Here is a 17,378-nt window from a genome sequence, read left to right on the forward strand (position 1 = left end):
TGCCCATTTGCTGAGCTTGTCCAGGTCAGCCTGGATCACCCGCCTATCTTCTGGCGTGGATGCTTTGCCCCGAAGTTTGGTGTCATTGGCTAATGATCATCAGTAGACAACAGCCTAGCCAGGGAACTGAATTTTAAGTTAAGTTAGGCTAAAGAACCGATTCCTGGAACTGAACACCTACCCTATTGACTATTCTTGCAACCCTAAACAATACCATTGTTAATTAATCAAAATCACAAACTGACTCCCAAACTGCACTACCAGCAAGCAAGACCCCTGTGACTGACAGCTGTCAGGTACTACTCAAGACCCATGTGGGACAGTGACCTCCAGACTGGGTAGCCAAGATGATGCTGGGGGATCACACAAGTCTGCCAGAGAAGGATAAAAGGCAGCAAAATATGACCCTCAGTGGCACCCTCCCACCTAGCAGCTAACCTACCGAGACAGAAGGACAAGCAGGTGACTCCCTTCTGGAGAAGACATCACCCTGAAGGAAGCTGACCATCGACAGCAGACTCCAGAGCCTCAGATAGGTAGATATACTGACACCAGTGCTCTCACAAATCACTACAGCAGCTACTATACACTATACTACATGGTTTGAATGAGTGAGTGCATGTTCTAAGGCAACCAGTTCCACTCATAACTCAACATTTGCATTTATGATTTTATTGGTAACTTCACATCCTGTCCAATAAACTAAACATTTATTATGATCCCATGAGTTGGTCCTTTGTAGCCAACAGAGTGGAGGCTATGTGGGAGCTGCAGCCACCCTAATATTCCCCATAAAACCAGCCACCGGCTCTCCCTGATCTGGGTGCACGTGCCTGCCGCCATGCCCTGCCATTGCTTGCCAGCTGGGGCACAGCAAAGCAAAGCAGCAGCTTGTCTGGGAGGCTTGGGTGGGCTGGAGCAGCTTCTGCCACTGTGCCCCACTTGTCCGAGGCAGCCCAGCAGCACCATCCTGTGTTTCCCCGCCCCAGCTGGGCAAGCAGTCCCAACACTGCTGCCCCATATCCCTCACCTGGCCCCCCACTCTAACTGGACAAGCAGCAGCCAGGAAGAGCCCCCACTCCCAGTACTTTCCACTACCCAGCCAAAGGGCAGCCCGGCCCAGCCCACCCCATGCAGATCCAGAAGCACATGTCCACTCCCATGCCTTCCTGGATAGGTGGTGCAGGCAGCGCAGTGACAGGAGCCCCCCTCCCTGAGTCCTGTGCCCCATCCCACCCCTCCCCTCCTGGGCAGCTTGTCCCAGCCCCAGCCCCAATCCCTCCCTCGCTATGGGGGCATTGATCTGCCCCTCCTACCCCTTCCCTCCCCCCACCACAGACTTACCTGCTGGAGGCAGCTGTGTCCAGCATCCTCGGGGACAGCTGCTTGTTTAGCCTATGGCCAAATCTCCAAATCAACACCAAATCTTTGGATCCGAATCAGCCAACTCAAATCAGGACAGCGATTCAAATCATCGAATTGAATCACTGTCCCCCAAATTGACTGAATCGAATACTTGCCACTTCGCACTAATTAAAATATTATTGTGCTCCTCAAATAACTTTCAATTGTGTACGAGTGATAATCCAGAAATTATGCAAGAGGCAAGAATGTCTTCAGGTGACCCACTTTATTGGACCAACTGTGTAGCTGAGATAGTTAAACAAGCTTTCAAATGCTGCACATTCTTCAGGAAGTCATGATGTCTAACTCTACTGCAACTACACAGTTGGTGTAATAAAGGTAGCACCACAAGAAATGCTTGCCTCTTGCATAACTTCTAGACAAATCATAGCTACACCACCACAACACGGAAGATATTGAAGTTTGCTGCTTGCATGATCTCACAAAGAACATCCTGCATTCAAAAACTTGTCTAACTATCCCAGCTGCACAGTTGGAGTTAGGGTGATAGCTGTTATTGGACCAAGACACCCTTGCCTCTCAAACAACTTACACATTTAGCATGCAACCAGTCTGTGGGTTCATATAAGCAATAAGCAGAAAGAGATGGAAGAAAATGTGACGGTAAAAAAAAATCATATTTAGTACATTAAGTAACAGTAGCAGCACAGCAACTGAATAGCTGACTTCAAAAACACATACAACATTTTATATCACGTATTTCTAATATGCTTATTATCTTGTTATTTCTACAAGTCAGGATACTTTGGGTGTTAAATAAATAATAATAAATTTAAAACTTTAAGATGTGTACAATTACTTATTCTTTATGTTAATATGAGTATTTAATTTTGTTCAGCTATGCCGTCATGTAAATTATGAACTTCCAAAACATTAATTCTCTTTAAGAGCAGGCAAGACTGCTCTAAAGTAGAACTTCTCTATGTAGCCTAACATGGCTTTCAAACAATTTTTCCTCATATATACATATTGGTTAGCCAGAAAAAGAGACAAAAACACAAATCACAACATTTATCAATTTCAAATTAACACACAAAAGAGTTTGTAAGCCAAAAATTAACTTCCAACACAGAAATTCTTACTTCTATTCTAGAACATTCTCAGCAGAACTAGAAGTTGTTCCATGTTGTTCCCAGCTGCGCGGAGCTGTTCCCAACAGGGGGCTGGGCCGGGCCATGCTCGGGGCGGGTGGCGGCAGTGGTGCTGGGAGGAGAGCTATGGAGGGTGGGGCCTACAGCCACCCCAAAATTCACCATAGACCCCCCTCGCAGCACCACTGCTGCCCACCCTGAGCACAGCCCTGGCCCAGCCCCCTGCTAGGAAGAGCTCAGTGTAGCCCTGGCCCCTGCCCGCAGTGGCAGCCCACCCTTGCCCTGTGCACAGATCCTGGGGGCACATACCTCCCATGCCCCCTCAGGGTATGTGCAGCAGCAGGAGGTATCCCCCTCCCTGCAGCTCCCAGATGAGCAACTCACAGCTCTTTCCAGTGTCCTGCACTGCCCCAGCTGGGCAATGCCTGCCCTACTCCCTCTCTCACTGCAGGGACCTCGATCTGCACCCCTTGCCCCTTCTGCCCCTCCTACCCCTTCCCCAACAACAGATGTACCAGCCGGATGCTGGTCTCCAAGCTGTCGGGCTGCAGATTGGCAATCGGCTCAGTATCAGTCGATACGGCTCATTAAAAAAAAAAAAAATCAGCCGCTGGTATCAGCCCAAAAAATCACGATCAGTGAACCCCCACCCGGAAGTAGAGTGGACACATGTGGAATAGGATTTTCCCTACAAACACTTTTTTTGGGCAATAAAATCTGAGCCTCATTGGAGGTCATCTGTATTTCATAGACTCTAAGAAAAATAAGGCTGGAAGGTATCATAGGAGGTCATCTGGTCCAAACCTCAGGGCAAGGCAAAAATCACCCCTGCCTAAACAATCCTAGAAAAGTGTTTGTCTAACCAGCTGATAAAAACTTTAAGAACAACCCTCACACACCACTAGGATACATGATATCTGAAACAGCACAAACATTGCTTAATTTGCCATGGGTAAAGCAGGGATAGAAGGGCAATGTCCTGCCACTACAAAGATAGACAGCAATTTGTTAAAGACACTCAAGAGATCCAAGGACCATGCCCCCTTGCTTCATCCTACGTACCTACTGTGATAAAAACTCCTATTGACATGGAAGAGCATTTCTTATCTGCGGTTAAGGGGAAGACTTGTGCCTTAATTGTATGCCAGGATTAAAAATGGTTATCCCACAACAGGCCAATTGAAAGTAAATACTGAGTTGTTAAATGACAAACTACTTTAGCTAATTAGCTTAAAAAGAAAAAAGTATATAGAGTATATTGGAAAAAAACAATATTTTGCTTCTGGTTGCATAAAAATCAAGCTACCCAAAAAGAGGAAGCGCATGATTTAGAGAAGCATGACATGGATTTAAAGGTTAAATTAATACAACCATTCTCACCTATTTTCTTACTTCTTTCCTCTCCACGGTTGTGTGCAATAATTGGAGAGTATATAAAAGGACTTTTGGTTGACATGTTCTGACCCAGCAAACTTTTCATTTTCTGGGGCCGAAGGCTGACAGGAAGGTTCAAGAGTTTCACAGATCTGTTAAGTAAAAAAAAGAAGGCATTTTGGGCTGTTTTTGCATTAAAAACAGTTTTTAAATATTGATTATGCAATTTTTTTATTAAAATAAGCACAGTAATAGAAAATTATATATAAACTGAAGGTATAAAGACAAAGAGCATTAATTAAAAAAACTGCAGATACACATTAATTCAAAAAGATAAGAAAAGGGTACAATAGGAAAGATGTAAACGATAAACCCTTCCTACAAGAGTGCAATATTCAGACAGTAATCCCCCCAAATTCAATTGTAAGGAATCCAGATAGTTGTGGTTTCTCTATAATCCACAATCCAAGTCTTGGAAAGAAATCTAAAGATTTTTCAGCACTAAGTACTAGATAGCAAGAGGTTCGCACAAAGACCTTTCACACAGCTAGAACCCAGACAGAACTGTTTTGCATTAAATGTAATATGAGAAAGTTCCTAAGGATGGAAACTACACCAGAATCCAAATGAGTTTAAAGAGATAACGATTTGCTTTTAGATCAAGAAAAAGGACATAGAAATTTAGAGAGAGGGAGAGAGGGAAGGGGAGAGGGAACAAAAGAAAAGAAAAAAAGGCAAATAGTTTAAACAGGTACCGGGGCTAGGGCCAGACATTCAGGAAGCCTGCGCCTGAATTGGTTCAATCTTTGCAGGTTAGTCTAACCTGCCTATGTTGAACTGCTTTGCAAGTGCACAGATATTCCCTCTGGACTGAGAAAATGCCTGCACATGCCTGCAGTGGCTCAGGCTGGAAGCTGGCGGGTGCCAGAGTAGCCCTTCCAGAGCGCTAAGCTGAGGGGGGGGCAGAGCCAGGCCCTAGCAGGACTCTCCAATTAGGCAGGCACTTAGACCCCAACCCTGCTTCCACCATGCCAAGCTTTTCCCTGCTCAGTACTCGGCCCCCAGCCAGCACTCTGAGGCAAAGTGGGGTGTGCAGTGATGATGATACTGAGCTTTTCCATCTCCCTCTCCCTGCTTCTTCATATTGTCTGCAGCAAACCTGACAGGGAGGTAGCCATCAGGGATCTGATAACACAGCATTTAACAGCCCATCAGGAAAACAAAAGCCCCTCTTATTAGTTCAAGCGCTTCTTACACAGCTTTTTCCAAGGAAGGAAAGGAGGGGCATTACCCCTGACCTGCTTAGCTCCAAAAAGCAGACGCTACTGTCTGCCTGTCCCAGTGAAACTGGAGACACGCGCAGACACCTCTCAGTATTAGCTAGCATACCACATGCCTAGGGTCCATGGGGCTGGGGGAATCCCTGCTTGAGCAGTGAGGAGGGACAAGGCAGGGGGAAGCCAGGCAGGCCCTGCTGTGCCTGCACTCTCTGCTGGAGCTCCAGCTAGGAAGCAGAGGGGCAGGGCCAGCCCTACTCTCTGGGGCCCCAGCCTAGGGCTGCAAAGCATCTGGGATGCCAGGGGACTCCGATTTAAACTAGGAAGGGGTCTAGGACAGACACTGCATAAACCTGTTCTGTTCTGTTACAGATTTAAACCAGTTTCTGATCACTTAAAACCAGTTTGTGTTTAATGACTTTCCCTAGCCAGGGAGATGTGGGTTGTTGGAGGAGAGTCTCTAATTACAGTGTGTTGGAGCAGACCGCAGCATCATGTGCATCAGCCTCACCACACTGAAAAATGGCAGTGGGGGTGCTTTAACTAAAGCTCATTTGATGAGGTTTAGTTCAAGCACCCTCGCCACCATTTTTCAGTGCAGGGACACTGAAACACGTGATGCTCTGGACTATTTAACTAGACCAGCTCTCAGAGCCACTCTAATTAAAGTGCTCCTTTCCCCGCTTCCAAAGCAGGTCTATAAACACCCTATGTTCTTACACAGAGTGTCCTGTAAGCCTGATGGGAGATATAGATGAAGATATGAAAGGTATGGTATACATGAAACACTAAAAATCAGAACATTCACCTGGCAGGCATTTGGCAGTAATAGTCCTGATTATCAAATAAAATTTACTTAAAGAAAAGGAAACTGCTGAAATATACAAGCACCACTTACTTTTGTAGAGTAACTTTTTCTTTTTAATAAAATAATGTTAATTTAATTTGTAAAATATAGGATAATTAAACTGAGCTAGTGCCAGGCATAATGTACCAGTGAAGGTTTAAGCAGGAACTGTATCAGTTTAAATACAAAACACCTAAACAGTCATCTGTTTACACTTCAGTTATGGTCCCTCCTGAGAGATCATGCTCAACTCTGATATTTGTGTCTTACATTATATTACATTACCTGCTTGTTAGCCTAGAGGACCAAGCAGGTACCTTCTTTTTGGAATTTCACTGTATAACCAACCTAGAATTTAAATTTAGGTCCTCTGGAAGTACGAAATACCATACTATTTATTCAAAATTGTTCTCTGAAGGCTAACGTTATGAATAATACAATTTGATCACAACAAAGTTTTTATCCAGTAGAGAAATATGAAGAATAAATGAGTAATTTGAAAAGCTTTACTTCCTTCCAGATGGACACTTGAAGGAATAATGAACAAACACAAGTTTTAGCTGTAGGAGATCTCTGAAAGAAACCAAGATTGTATGAGAACCTTATAAAAAACACAGCTTGTTTTTAAGATGAAACTTCTTTTCCCTGAGAACTCCACATGACAGTGTGCAAGCTACCGTCCTAGAATGCTTTGATAATAATGCAAAGATATATCAAAGAAAAACCGTAAACATTACAGTTGATTCAGTTTTCATTGAGCATTTTATGGAAGATCTTTAGATGTTAATAAGTTACAGCAAAGCTGCACTGAGAAGAAAACTTTTCTCATCTGCTAATTGGCAACAGAGAAACAACAATAAAACCACTTTTTCCAAAGAAGAAAGTTATGTTTTAAGGATATTAAAATAATTTGCATGGTTTACAGTACAGCAGATAAGTTACTCGAATAATTGTTAGCCTAGGAATAAAAATAATATTACTGCAAAGAAAACACCTGGTAAACTCAGCACAGCAGACAACTAAATCACGCAAAAATATGAATATTGTCCTAATAAAAGTTAAACTGAAAACATAATCCGGAAACAAAAATTCCTGTAGAAAGTTACCTAAACCTTCAAACCTAACGTGCTACCACAGAAAAGAAAATGAAATGGTGTAAGGAATAATACAAAGCGGTATCATCCTTGCAATGCCATAATATTGCACCAGCAACAGAACCATTCCGAAGGAAGCTTTACAGAGACATTATAGGATAAGAACTATTATAAAGTATTAACATTTTAATGTTTACCACCACAACCAACAAAACCAAAAAGTAAGACTATTAAATAGACACTGAATTTATGTAAAAATAATTAACCAAAACCTAAAGATCCCTGGAACATCCCATACACAGCAATGCATACATAATTAGTTCTACTGAGTCAGCCTCATGCAAGAGGGAAATAAATATTTTAAAATGAAGCATTTAAAGAATAAACTGATAAGCACCCTTATAAGAATATACATACATACAGGTAAACTGCCAATAAAGGAACATTTCATACATACCTACCTATGCTCTAAAACACCTATCACTGCATTATATAAGCACTGTAAAAGGGCAAAGTAGCAAAAAGAAACCAACAAAAAAGGCATTTGACATACAAAACAAAGCTATAATCATTCTTCAGCTATATCTGCAAAAAACATTTCTATGGTTTCACAGATCAATAAATCCCTTCTCCTTCACACACAAAATCATAGCATTTCATGTGTAGAACAGTAGTTCCTTAAATATTTAAAACTGAATGAATTGCATTCTATAGCCCTAGAATTTAAAAAAAACAAAACCAGAAAAATGTGAATAACTGTAAAATATTAGAACGTTTTACTAGATACTACTCAAATATAGAATTATGGTTGAGCAAGGCTACACTGGTTAGAAGTCTGGCACACTAGAAATAAAAACTCTAAAAAGCCCTACGTGATAAATGGATAAAAAAAGTTGAAAAAAATGAATATAAATTAGAACCGAGAAGTTGTTAAAGGGAAAAAAAAAACAAAAAAAAACCAACCACAAAACCCTCCTGAAAAGTAAAGTAAATGGCCAAATCAGTGGCAAGCAAAATCAGAAATAAGAAAGTTCAATGTGAGAGGAACAAAAATATCCTAACAACATTATTGTTCTGTTATTAACAAGACATGGAAGAATAATGCAGCAAAGGAAGAAATACTCAGTAAATATGCCTATTCTCCACTTGGGGGAAAACAGATGATAGTAGTCATACGGTGCGGAAATATTTTTAAGCTTCAACACATGTCAAGGAACTACCAAAATTGGACTCTGAGATCCACAGGTCCAGATAAATTGCATCCAAACATTGAGAGAACTGGTCAAGGGGCGCTAACTTTAATTTCCTGTACTAGCCAGGAGAAAAATTTGATAATTAAAGACTTTTCAATCTAGCAGAAAAAGGAGTGAGATCCAATGCCTGGAAAATAGGCCTAGACAAATTTAGATGAATAATGCGCTCCTTATTTTGCACTGTAAGGCTAATTAACTATTTGAACAACTCAAAATGAAATATTTAAATGAAGAACAGATGCTTTCCTAAAAAGATATGCTCTACTTGAAGCAGGAATTTATTCAGGGTAATATTATGGCCTGTGTAATATACAGGATTAGTAAGAGTCACAATGATCCCTTCTAGCCTTATAATCTATTATTCATTTTTAATTATGGGTCTGTCATCTTTTAAGGAAAGGTACTACATAAAGTACTCCTTGTTCTCCAGTCCTCTTCCTATTTGTCAGTGTAACTTTCCTATGTTCTGAACTCTGCTTCTAAGTTATGAAAGACTACTGCCTTGTTGGTAGGGCTTAAATTTATTATACACTGTAAAGAATCAAGTTTTTGCATGAACTTACGTTAAAAGCAATATGTGCAGATCTTAAGAGACTGGAATGTACTGTATTTACTCAAATCCAAGATGAGGCGTCTCCCCATAATTTAACATGAGGGAAAGAGCCCCTTGCTGTCTGCCACCCTGCAGGGCCATTCCCCCCCGCTCCCTGGTATTTAAATCCAATACGAGGGACAAGGGTCTCAGGCACTTGACTCTGCCTACTGCCTCTCTCACCACCTTCCCTTCTACTGTTGCTTGCCCCTGCAGCAGTGGGGGTGGAGGTGGGGGGGAGGGGATGAATTTAAGACAAACCTCCAATAATATGGTTCTGTACATGTAAAATTATAACAATTTTATAAATTTTCTATGTACAGAATCTAATTATGGGGAGGTCATCTTAAATCTAGTCTTCTCAGATTCAGGTAAATACAGTACATGTAAAGTTTCTCAAAATCACTGTAAATGTAGTAAACTAGGGAAAAGAGTGCCGAACCTAGATGTAAGCTACACCTACATTACAAACTACCATGCAGAACAGAAGTACACGAGCGTCCTAGCATGCAAGCAGCAATCTACCTAGAGATGGAGCACTCCATGCAGTAGGCTGCCATGCTCCTCTGGCTATACTGTTTTACTCATCTGAGTTAGAGATACCTACGGTAAGGTAACACAAGCCAACACTACATGGCAGATGACAGTACAAATACACCCCAAAGTCTTGGTCATAAGTCATGCAACATGAGAAAGAAGCAAGGCTTCAACAGCACAGTACTGCCAAGAGAGATGCTTGTCAGCATGCACAGAACTTTAATGCAGGGGTATTTTGTTGGTGATAACCTGGACTTCACAAATTTCAGGGACCTCCACAGTTTAATAGACATTTTGGAGGATTGCACTTTTGGTTTTGGATATACAACTTGCCCATAAAAGGGGGTGAAATCATTTTGTGGAAGAGGGCCCAAGCAGCTAAAGCTGTTCTTATGCGAACACCATTCACATCTCCTCCTAGCCCAGGTTACACACAATACAAGCCAAGCAACTCCAAAGCAAAAGCATTACCCCAGGCATTTCAAACATTCACATGTTAGTCAAAGCTGCAGCTGAATGCACTTTTTTTCCTTTGAGCTTTAATCTCAAGATTGAGAATTTTCTTCTGATGCTAAGTCAATGGTAAGAGAGACCTAAACAACTATTCTTAACTACTTAAGAATCTACTACAAGTATCTTAATAACTACATATATTTTTAATAAAAATATGAAGAAAGAGACACCAAATAATACAAGCGTTTCCAAAAGCGTTGAGAGGAAAGGAAGGAAGGAAGGAAGAAAATGTGGAGGAGTCCATAAATGTTCTTTTATTATTCAGATGTGAGCTTGAGACAACAATAACGGGTTTATACACTGCTGTGACTTGAGCCAAACAATGCAGCTCTTACAATGAAGTTCTGTACAGGCAATCTGACACACAGAAGTTGCAATGGATCAGATTAAAACATGGTAAAATTCCTCACCTCAACTGATAATTTGAATATTTTTGTCTGCTGTATGCATGTCTCTGGGGCCGGGGAGGGAGGCATCTCACAGAATAATGACTTTTACCTACATTACTTTTACCTCTTAAGCTCTTTTGAAAATTCCTGCCTAAGCTTTCTGGGTTATTCTTACTTTGATTTTCAAGAGTGAGACAAAAAACAAAACAAAACAAAAAAAACTTCCCTCTACTCAAGGAGCTAACTTCAGACCAACAGCTGCACCGTAAAACTTAATAAATTATTAAATGTAAAGAAATCCACAATTTAACATGCTCCACATCACACCAGACAATAAAGTATGCAAACTGATAAGAGTATCTAGGATAGTGGTTTTCAACCTTTTTTTCTTTTGCAGACCCCTGAAAAATGTTGAATGGAGGTGCAGACCTGGTGGAATTTAAGTGTGGGTATTCACGTACTTCTGATTCATCGTAGTCCTCTTTCACAGACCCCTTAGACAGTCTGCAGACCCCAAGGGTCCATAGATGACAGGTTGAAAACCACCGATTTGGGGCAATTCCCTAGAAGTGCCCGGCAGATTGTAAACATTAAATATAATGTTATATGTAGTCTTACCTTACAATAGGCAGTTTGGTGAATGGAACAGGGGGCAATTTCAAACCATCTGGAAGTGTGATCAACTCCATTGTGCCAGGACATTTTGAGGTGTAGTTTTCCAAACTCTGGGTTACATCTTTCTTTTCTAAAAGAGATTTTTTTTTCCCCAATTAAAGCTGTTTTTCCAAAACGTTACAACACCCAAACAGAAAAGGTAGAGCTAAAAATGAAAGTTCAGTCAACTCAGATTTCAATACCTTTATTTATTTATAAACTAGACACAAGACTGTACCACAATATCATAATATTCAATTCTCTCTATTCTGTAAAGGCTGAATCCAGCCAGTTAAAATGTATGCCTTATATGCCTCCCTGTTAAATAAAATTGTCATTATAACACAAATTGCAGCTGTATTTCTAAGCCCTACTTCCACAGAAGCTTGCACAATAAAATAAATGTGTCCAGCATTCCTGCATGCCAAAACCAGTAAAAATAATCTGAATGGTTTATAAACAGAAATTACAACAAAGAAGTTGTACATATTTTATAACTTTTTTCAAACTTGTCTCTCTTTCCAAGCATACAGCACAGTTATTACAGAGCAATGCTTTTATTAAATCAGAGTAACACCAGAAAGGCATATTGGTCAATGAAAATATCCACCTACAGACAGAAAAGAGGCAGCACAAGCATTTCATTGTTACTTTATGTTAAAGCACAGCACATTTATTTTAAGATCTCCATATCATGCATACAGTTACATAGCCAGCGACGACAAAGTTTTTGCTTCTGTTTCAATTTAAAAAAAAAACAAAAAAAAACTAGGTAGATATTTGAACTAAGTTTCAAATCGAATAACTAAGAAAAATATAATCTAGATGTATTATTTTCTATAAAGTCATGGAAGTGAGGTATAATATAAACAATTCTGAAAGTTAACTAGCATGACTGTTCAAGTGTTACTTTCAGATTTAAAAGCGCCTTGGCCATTTCAAGACATTTACTGTTTTTTTCCCCCTAGAGAAAACTATTAGTGACCTGAACTTAGGTTCTGATTTTCTCCTGTAAGAAGATGCCATCATTAACACTGGAGCTGTGCATAAAGCCATTTCCCTACAAGAAAGCTTTTCCACTGAAAACACATGTAAGAGAAGATGATTTGCAACTATTTTGCTGTAAAATGCATTGATCATTCCTTAACTCTGTGTTCTATTAATCATCTTTGATTTTGAGTTGTCTTCTTGTTTGCAGAGAATTCTTCAGGTAGAAAAGGAAAGGAAAGAGAAGTAAAAAGAGGAAGGAAAAAAAGTTATAAAAACAATGCCACTATCTAAAGAATCAATTTATGGTTCAAAAGCCCAAAAGAGAAATGCATTACCTAGATTCTGTGCTGATCAATGCACTGTTAACATCCGAGACAGACAAGTACCCTCCAGAGGTAAGAAAATAATGTACTTGGTTTACAGACTGATTAAAGTTTTGTGAGGAATTATGAAAGAAAATATTCTATTAACTGAAGAAACATTTCAGTATTTTCTACTATCGACACTTAAATGAAACAGGACAATTTACCATTTGTCTTTTCTGCTTCTTCCCATACCAAATGATTTTCCATTAAATTACACAATTTTTTGTGATATCAAATGAAAATTGAAACCCAGGTATGAATCAAGCAACAGGAAAAAGATACAGATTTTTTTGGTACAAAACCTCGAGGTTTGTTTAGTTTGTTTTGTTTGTTTAACACACTCTAGATAATTTAGACTACGAAGAGAGGGACAAAGCGACATGATATACATCAAGACAAATTAATTCTTCTTCTAACTGTTTGCTAATGTTTTCCACAGAGAAGCTTAACTGTTCATTAAAGCTTATTCATTCCTAGCAAAGAGAAGACAGAAGGACTGTTGCAAAACACCTGCCTAATTCTTTTCTGGGAGATTGTTTTGTTTCAGAGGCCGTAACTTCTAATAATTAAAGGCAAAGTTTTATGCTTTCATGGTAGGACTGAAGAAAAATCATCCTGAGATTCCATAAGGCAATAACACACCAATAAAGGTACAAAGTTCATACTTTAGGCTTGAACGACAAAAAGTGAAAGCCCAGAGTTACTCATTTTCTCTTATTTTCCTGCTCTAAAACACTTATCCTTGGAGTGTAATATAGCATCCCCTAGGCTTCAGTATTCCTGAGAGAGAGAAAACTGTCATCTTTGGAGAGCTTCAGGCAGCTCCCATGCCTCTGATCTAACTTTAATTAATATATTAAAATAAAGAATACATTTGGAACAGAGGCTCATTTAACTCAGGCTTTGGGTGTTCAGTATCAGTCATGCTACAAATCAGTCATTTAATTGGGGAAAAATTCAAATCTAATGAACTTATAAAATATTGATCTTCACCTTAGGTTTCATTAAATAAATTCTTCTACAAAATGTATGCTGTTAACCAGTTTAAACTTTTTGCGCAGGTAAAAACCATAGCAAATGAGTCACTCATGATTATCCTCTTATGGATAAGCCATGTTTTATTATAAGCAGATTTAAAATTATGCTCACTTAAAACGTACTGTTTTTACTCGAATAGAAGACGACCCTCATTATAAGACTACTCTTCCAATAATTAGATTCTATACATGGAACTTTTAGCAATTTAATATAATATTCCAGGTACAGACTCTAATCACTGGATGTTTGCCTTGAATTTGTCCCCCTCAAATGCTACAGCAGGGAAAATAAATCTTGGGAGGCAAGGTAGCCCTTCTAACTGGTTTGCCCAAACTTTTTCCCCTGGCACCCCTTCCCCCTTCCCTCACCGTCAGACCCTGCCCTCCTGAAAACATCAAAGCGAGGAGCAAATTTACAAACAATAACCTTAAAATTAAACATGATTGCAGCTATTGCATAGTGCACTTAATTTCTCCAGAATTGATGCATGTTACCTTTATTTTGAAACTGTTGCAAGTTGTAGAACAGGTACTCTATAAACATACTTCCAAGCAGTACTTTGGCACCTCTTTATACATAGTACAAAATGTGCACGATTTTAGTCCAAAGCCAAAGGCTCATGATTTACTACATACCTGAATGGGCTGGGCCCCCGCAGCTCAGCACGTGCATATACTCCAGATATCACCCCACACAACTTACCCACATGCTAATTATCCCCACTCAAGACTGGAAACAGGTATTCATGTCACCAGTCCTGGGATACTCCAAAAACATCTATGCAGGTGAACTCCAGAGCCATCTGGCCCAGCTTCACCTCACGGAGGACAGGGCCACACAAGTCATATGGGCCAGGCTGAGAAAAGGATTCTGGGTGAACTGTGCAATGACGTGGTTTGCCATGACTGGAAGAGTCTGCGGTGAAGAGGCCTTAATGGGCACCACCATGTGATTTGTTCACATGGACTACACCAGTCTGTTCTTGGGGTGGGTCCAGAACATTTGCCCAATGCAGGCCAGGCACTTTCTAGTTATGCTCAGTGCTGGCTACAGTATCAGCTTGGCTATCCCTTAGTATAAGGGCAATGTCTGCGGGGGGGGATGGAGGGAGGAGAGATACTGGTGAGTTTTAAGGGGGTTGAGGAGTCCAATCCGTACTCTGCAAGTTCTTCCACAGGTATGACAAGTGGCGCCTGGGGCAGGGAAAAACCACTGGTCAGGATGTTGTGCAGCAGCACAATAGCGCTGGCTACATTTAATCAGCTTCATAGCTGGTTTCTATGCTGCCTTTGGCAGTAGTTTAATGGACAGACAGTGTATTTAATGAGATTTCCTTGTATGTGATTTAAGACAAGGGTTTTTTTCCCCCCCATCATGCCAGTTGGGGGGTGGAAGGGAAACCTCATTTTGTATTCAAGTAAATATGGTAGGTTGCTGTTACCACCCAGTTTCATCACTTCAAGAAAACAATTAATATTCCACAGGTGGATAGATGTGAGCTCTAGTAGTCCAAGCTGTTCCATATAAACTTTTATGTCCACCCCTACATGTGTCTAAGTGGAGAGCAAGCACTATAACTTTAAACCTGAATAAAGTAGGTATAAATTGCAGCAGTTTAACTCCACTTTGACAAGTATAGGACCAGAGAGCTATAACAGTTAAATCAGAACAGCTGAATTCCCAGGAGACAAGTTCCCCTTTCATTTTAAAACATTTAAAAGTTATGGCTTTTCATAGTCTCAGTTTGAGTCAAGTTACATTTGAACTCAGAAATGTAACTGGGTGTTCGGTCCACCCGTGCTGCAGCTACACACAGTATCAGCAATTGCATTGTTGTCAGCATGATGGCAGCAATGCCAGCAGCACAGCTGCTGCTCTTTGTGTGTCCCCCCCACACATCAGGTCAGGTTTTGTGCCCCCCCTCCACCAGTGTTCGGGGCTGGTGCCCCAGATGGCTCCCCTTCATTATGCTGAGTCTGAACTGAGGCCCCTGCCAGATGTTGCTTTAATGGCACTGTTGGCATATGATCCTAAATCCCAACCAAATACTTTTAAAGGTGACACAAAACATTAGCACTGTTAGGTATTAGGGGTGTGAGAAACAGACTGTATTCACGGTTCAAATCCAGGTCCATCCAAAATTTAAAACCAACTGCCTGGCAGCAGCAGCATTTCTGTTCAGGCAGCTGAGATGCACTCAATTGACTTTAGGGTTCATTAAAATGACCGGGTTCCTTCAGAACACTTCACACCCCAGGTCTTAACGACCTGGTGGTGTGCTTTTGAACTAAAGCACCTCTGAGATGTTTTAGTTCAAAAGCACACTGCTGCCATTTTCTGCGTGCTGACATGCATTTCACCACTCACACAACTGCAAGCGCGACAAGCGCGCTGGGTACTTTTCAAAGCACCTGGTGCTGCAGCGCTTACACATGTAAAAAGGCCCAACAGGACTAAACTGTCTTTCACAACTGAAAAAAAAAAAATCAAATGAACTTATCAATGAATTCATCCTTGTGACGGTTTTGTAAAAACAAAATTCAACTGTTTTTTGGGATTTTTTTTTAAGTTCTAACCACCATTGCTCAATAGAAAAAGGAGCTGTTGATGTCCAATACTAGTCCTTGTAAATTTGTTTTTAAAAACGTGAACACTAGAAATGGGGGTAGGGAGTGTTTTTCTTTCCTTTTTACCTTTATCTGTATTCAACATATTGAAGAATGAATTCATGTATAATTTTCCACTACACAAGCGAACTAATCCTGTAAATGAACCACCCTACCACAACTTGCAAGATCAGTCCATTACATTCAGTGTTTCAGTAATTTAATTCAGCAAGACAGACTAGGTCTGTGCTAATTTTAAACACGCTTCACCTATTTTCCATTATATTAATACTGATGTGATTTGGAACATGACATCCTTACATTTTATTAGTGAACAAACAACTTCTCTCTTTTTCTAATCCTCCTGAAAAGGATAAATGCAAGTCTGAAGTGTATGGCTTCACCAGGGACTTCACAAAGAGCAAAGATTTTAAAAAAGTGTTTCTACTGTAAACAGATGAGAGAAACAAGTAGATACAGCTCACGGGAGCTATGCTAATCAGAATAATTAAGATTTGCTTTTATAAATGTATGATTGTGAGCAGTGTAAAAAAGCAGATTCATTAAAGTGATGAGGGTAGTGTAATTAAGAAGACTCAGTGTCAGGTGTGCAAGTGCTCTTTTTGGAAAATGAGAACTCCCAACATTCACAGCATTAAGGAAAATGAAAATCCCTTCAATGGAAAAAATGGCAGACTTGTCTTTTCCTTACCACTTCTAGAATTAAAGCTAAAAAACACTAATAAAGAACCCAATTGATGCATCTTAATGGTAACATAAATCATGAATAAGATTTTTTAAAACTTTTGAAAGTACGTGCATGTTAGCAATATAGTAAAAAGGAAGCTTTACTATTTAAAATCCATCTTCAATAGGAAAGAAATGTGACGAAGGAAATGGGGAAGGCATTATAAAAATATAACTGATGTTGAAAAGTCTTGGCATGGTTAAACTTCTGAGTGGACAGTGAACACCACGCAACTTTCAATATTTGCCACTCCACAGTAATTGCATTTACAGTCCTAAGAGGCCGATATTGCATTTGGAATTTGCTACACAGAACAGTCATTCCTGATGTTCTGAAAGATGACTAAGTTATCTTGCCATGCCACACGGGATCAAGTTTATTTAAAAACACCCTAAAAACATAAAATGAGGCCCTGGGCCAGTCTTCTTCAACACAGATAAGTAATTATAATGCGAAGCAACATCTAAAACAAATCTCTTTGCACAAGTCTTAAATTCTACAAATGAAGAAACAAAACCAAGTCAACTACATTAGTCATTTAAACAGGAACAGCAAACTAACGATGGGTAAATAAAAAAATAAAGT

General features: G+C 40.0%; 1 protein-coding gene across 2 annotated transcripts in view; it reads right to left on the reverse strand.

Annotated features, from left to right (window-relative positions):
• TRAPPC9 (trafficking protein particle complex 9) overlaps positions 1-17,378 on the reverse strand; it is an 800,742-nt gene that overhangs the window by 698,259 nt on the left and 85,105 nt on the right. For both annotated transcript variants that reach the window (XM_019553127.1, XM_019553118.1), the window contains 2 exons: positions 11,011-11,137; positions 3,897-4,042 (listed from right to left, as the gene is read on the reverse strand). In XM_019553127.1, coding sequence (XP_019408672.1) covers positions 3,897-4,042; positions 11,011-11,137 — 273 coding nt within the window. The remainder of the gene's footprint in view (positions 1-3,896; positions 4,043-11,010; positions 11,138-17,378) is intronic.

Source organism: Crocodylus porosus, unplaced genomic scaffold (genome assembly GCF_001723895.1).
Source record: "Crocodylus porosus isolate Cpor-Errol unplaced genomic scaffold, CroPor_comp1, whole genome shotgun sequence".
In the NCBI taxonomy this organism is placed as follows: domain Eukaryota; kingdom Metazoa; phylum Chordata; order Crocodylia; family Crocodylidae; genus Crocodylus; species Crocodylus porosus.